General features: G+C 55.8%; 1 protein-coding gene across 1 annotated transcript in view; it reads left to right on the top strand.

Moving 5' to 3' along the window:
- The window catches only part of MGMT (O-6-methylguanine-DNA methyltransferase), a 42,149-nt gene that overhangs the window by 26,685 nt on the left and 11,251 nt on the right, over positions 1–4,213 (top strand). The window contains exon 3 of the mRNA XM_011384026.2: positions 3,715–3,854. Coding sequence (XP_011382328.2) covers positions 3,715–3,854 — 140 coding nt within the window. The remainder of the gene's footprint in view (positions 1–3,714; positions 3,855–4,213) is intronic.

Here is a 4,213-nt window from a genome sequence, read left to right as displayed (position 1 = left end):
CCCTTCCCGCGGCCGGGTTTCCTTTGGCCCGGGGCTCCTGGCGACGCGTTATCTGTGTGCGTGTGTTTTCTATCTGCAAACGTCACTATTTTAATTCCGAAGGCTCTTTTTAGGCTTCCGAGTTGCTCTTTCTTTCTTGCTGTTTCGCTCCTGGACCCCGCTGTCTCTGAGAATCCCGTCACCCAGTGGTCGCTCCTCCGTAAGCAAAGCGGCGTTTCCCTCTGGTGGATTAAAGCTTTTTCTGTGTCTTCAGACTTTAGCAGCTGGATCCTAGGTCCAGGAGGGGATGCCTTCGGGTGTGTCCCGTTTGCCCTTTGCTAGACTTCGTAACTCCGTAGTTGTACATTTCTTGCTAAACTTGGATATCTGACAGCTATTTTTCCTATACCACACTCTTCCTCTCTTTCTGAAACTCCAGTAATACAAGTGTTAGGCCTTTTGGCTTTGTCCCTCATGTCCCCAAGGCCCTCGGTGGCTTTCTGTTGTTTGTTTTTAGCATTTTCTTTCTCAGGTCAGATCATCGGTCGACTCATCTTCATTTTCACTGGCTGTCTCCTCTGGCAGCCCTATTCTGCTGGTCAGCCCATGCCGTGCAGTTTTTAAATTGTAGTTATTGTTTTGGGGGTTTTTTTTTCAGTACTGAATTTTCATTCGTAACTTACATTTCCTTGACATTCCGTGCTTTTCACTGTTTCAAGGGCATTTTCCCATCTTGCAGCCCTTGTATTAGACCTGTAAGTTGTCACGTGATGAACATCAAGTCATCATGTGACACACGTTTCATTTGTCAGTTACACCTCAAGAAGCCGGGGCAGAAGGTCGTCAGGTGGTTCCAGCCTCTGGGTCACCTGTGCTTTTGCGTCTGTTGGTCCTCTCTCCCGGGTGGGTCGAGGATTTCCTGCCCTGTGCCTGGTACGTGGTGCCTACCTGGGGCACCCTTCTCAGAGCATCACCCGTGTCAGCCCAGGTGTGTTAGTGAAGTCTGCCCCCATGTCCACTCCCACACGTGGTACAGAAAGTGGTCTCATAAGGTCCTGGTGTCCGTGACATTGGATGGCATCTCCCATGGCCAGTGTTGAAAACCAGCCTCATCAACCCCTGACTGATGACATCCAATCCAGGCAGAGGATTTAAGAAACAGTGTTTTGCAGGGTTAGGTGGTCACAGTGCGTGTGTTTTTAAGTAGCCACCCAGAGCGAAGTACAAACGGCATGTCTTAAGGTAAGGGCGTCCTGGGGCGGGGGTCCACCCCCAGCAGATCCCGCCTGCACCCCACGGCACGCACGGGGCCAGCAGCAGGCAGACCCCGGAACAGGCCAGAGAGGGGATGAGGGGGCGAGTGAAGGAGGGGAGGTTCCTAGATATGGCCCTAGGTTCGCAGCCTGCTCTCTGGGAGCGGGGAGGGGGGACCATCATGGGGAGAAAAAGAGTAATATTTTCACGGTGCCCCTCTGGGCCCCCTGGAATACTGGTCCAGCCACCGACGACTCATGTGGCCACCTCAGCGTCAAAATATCACTATGTTAATTTTTACGACCAAGTTTTACTACGTTTTAGAATAATATTTAACAACCGACAGTGTTGGCCCCTCCTCAACAACGGGCTTGATGGCAGCGTCTGATTCTGCACAGGTTGGGGCCGACGGACTGTCCCTCACCGCTGCTTAAGCCAATGCATGCGTTTGCTCCCTACAGGGTGGAGCTGAGTTTCGGATCCATTTATAGCGTGACGTGCTTGGACGCGGAATATTGTCTGGTCTGAGCTATTTTTCCTAATATATTGCCCGGTGTGCACTAGGTTTCCCGTGAAAAATCAACAACGAACCCGAAAAAGTTCGATCAACCCTGTGAGCGTATACGGGCGCGTGATTGTTTTGTGATACGTACGGTCCCTTTACACGCAGAGAGGAAGGTGGCCTGTCGCCCCCCAGGGCGGGGCCCGGCTGACGGGCTGGGCAGGTGTGTGGCCGCCCCAGCTCCACCGAGTTCGCAGGCCTCTCGCCGTGTCCCGACAGGCTGGGCACAGTCCCCGGCTGTTCTGGCAAACCTGGGCCGTGCCCCCTCCCCGGAAAACAGCGCGCCGCTGCCGGCACTGTCTGTGGCGGCCCCGAAACCGGCCCCTGCGCCTCGCTCCTCGCTCCTCGCTCCTCGCGGTGTGGACCTGCGGCTTTCGTTGTCCCTTTGCCAAGGCGGCTGTCCCCGGATTCCCTCTCCTCCGAGTGATCAGCAGGTGCCTCGCGGTTTCCCTTCCTTTTTTTTAAGTCAGGCATCACAGCAGCAACAACAATAATGATTAACAGTTTGGTTTCAAAACACTTTCTGAAGAAATCACAGTAAACAGAGTCTGTTTGCCTAAGGAAACCCTGCCAGCAAGCAACTGCCTGTGCTAATGAACCCAAAGCCGTTAATGTGGTTTCTTCAGTTAAATTGATTCATGAATTTTGAAGAGAACATTATCTAATGAATTTTCTTTGAATAGAAAGCAATTAAAAGGACAAATCAGTCTGATTAACCCCAAAGTCACCCTCCTGCCACAAACGGTGTACAGTTTGAAATTATATCATGAGAAACTAGAGCACATCCGCTATCTTTTGCCCTCCCCTAATCCGTGTAAATTAATGAACAACAAAGTTAATTTCTCTGCTGACCCTTTCCTCGTATCACCTGGATTATGCTGATGTTTAATTTGCTTAATGTTATAATAAAGACTAAACAGATTTTTTTCCCAGTGAAGTGATTATCGTTCCCTTCAGCTAAAAAGTGATTTTTATTATTTAACGCGCACGTAAGGGTGCGTTTCCTCTAAGCACCAAATTGCACTCGGCCAGCTTGGCCCCGAGTGGGGTTGGTGTGGTCGCGGGCGCACTCCGGGTCCAGCTCCTGCCCGAGGAGGCCGCCCCTTCGTCACCGTCAGGACCCCCTGCCTCCGGAGGGCTCGGCGCCCCGCCGCGGGGGACGCAGCTCTGGGTCCAGGGCTCCCGAGCCACGTGTCCCCTTTGCAGAGACAATAGGAGTCCACTCACACCGGCCTCCGGCACGTGCCCGGGCCTGTCCCACGAACTCCGCCCCACGAAACAGCTGCGGCACCTGGGGCAGACGGCTCGACGGCCTCTGCGTCCACCTGTTCAGTCCTGCGGTGCCGTGAAGAGCGAATACAATTTGAGGTGCTTAATCCAGTAAAAGGGGAATAAAGTTATTTTAGTACTGCAGCCCTGCTCGTGGCAGACACATGCAGCCCAGGACCCCGCCAGCACCTGTGCCCCGTGCGTCTGGCGTTCCGAGTCTGCTCACTGCGGGCTGGGGACAGCCAGCTCAACGTCACAGCCGGCCGCGGCCCCTTTTCCTTCTGCGTCCCAGCCGAGGCTGGGAATGAACCAGCAGTGCACAAGACTTCAAAGTGGTGCTCGGCTGCTGCTTGGCGTCTTGATGGAGCCCGGACCGGGCAGCGTCGGCGGGAGCGGGGGATGCTGGGCAGCAGCCGCAAGGCCGCGGTGTGCGGTCGGGGATGCCCGCAAAGGCCCGCTCTGTGCCCTGCCTCGCTCTCGTTCCTCCGTGCCAGGTGACGTGGTGACGGCGTGCGTGCAGCCCGTGTTTTAATTGAGTGTAACACCTCTATTTGTGTCGATGCCTTTTCCGTTTCAGGCTGCCAGCTATTTATATCAGGGCTGTTACAGCCGCTGGCGCAAATCACGTCACTCTGTATTCTCCCTTCCAGACTCATTCACCGGGCAGGTGTTGTGGAAGCTGCTGAAGGCTGTGAAATTCGGAGAAGTGGTTTCTTACCAGCAATTAGCGGCCCTGGCAGGCAGCCCCAAAGCATCGCGGGCAGTGGGCGGAGCGATGAGAAGCAATCCTGTGAGTTCGGCCGGCGGGACCGGTGGGGGAGTGACCGGGACTGGTCGGGGGATCGGCAGGGACTGGTCGGGGGGTTGGCAGGGGTCAGGGCGTCGGCAGGGACTGGTCGGGGGGTCGGCAGGGACTGGTGGGGGAGTGGCCTGGGCCTCAGCAGGGAGGAAGGGCCGAGTGTCGTCCGGTCTAAGCCTGTTTCCGAGCAGCCCGTGCTGCGGGGGGGGTGGGGGGGCGGAAGCATTGGCGATGGCCCCCGCCCCTCTCCGGGAAGGTGGTACAGCAGCGTCCTCACGTACCCCCGGAAGGCCTCCCCCTGCCTGTCAGAAGCACAGGAGCCGCTCGTCAAGGGAGCACGGGGTCAAAGC

This window comes from Pteropus vampyrus, unplaced genomic scaffold (genome assembly GCF_000151845.1).
Source record: "Pteropus vampyrus isolate Shadow unplaced genomic scaffold, Pvam_2.0 Scaffold554, whole genome shotgun sequence".
Lineage (NCBI taxonomy): Eukaryota > Metazoa > Chordata > Mammalia > Chiroptera > Pteropodidae > Pteropus > Pteropus vampyrus.
Note: the sequence above shows the minus strand (reverse complement) of the source record. Positions and strands in the feature narration are given on the sequence as shown.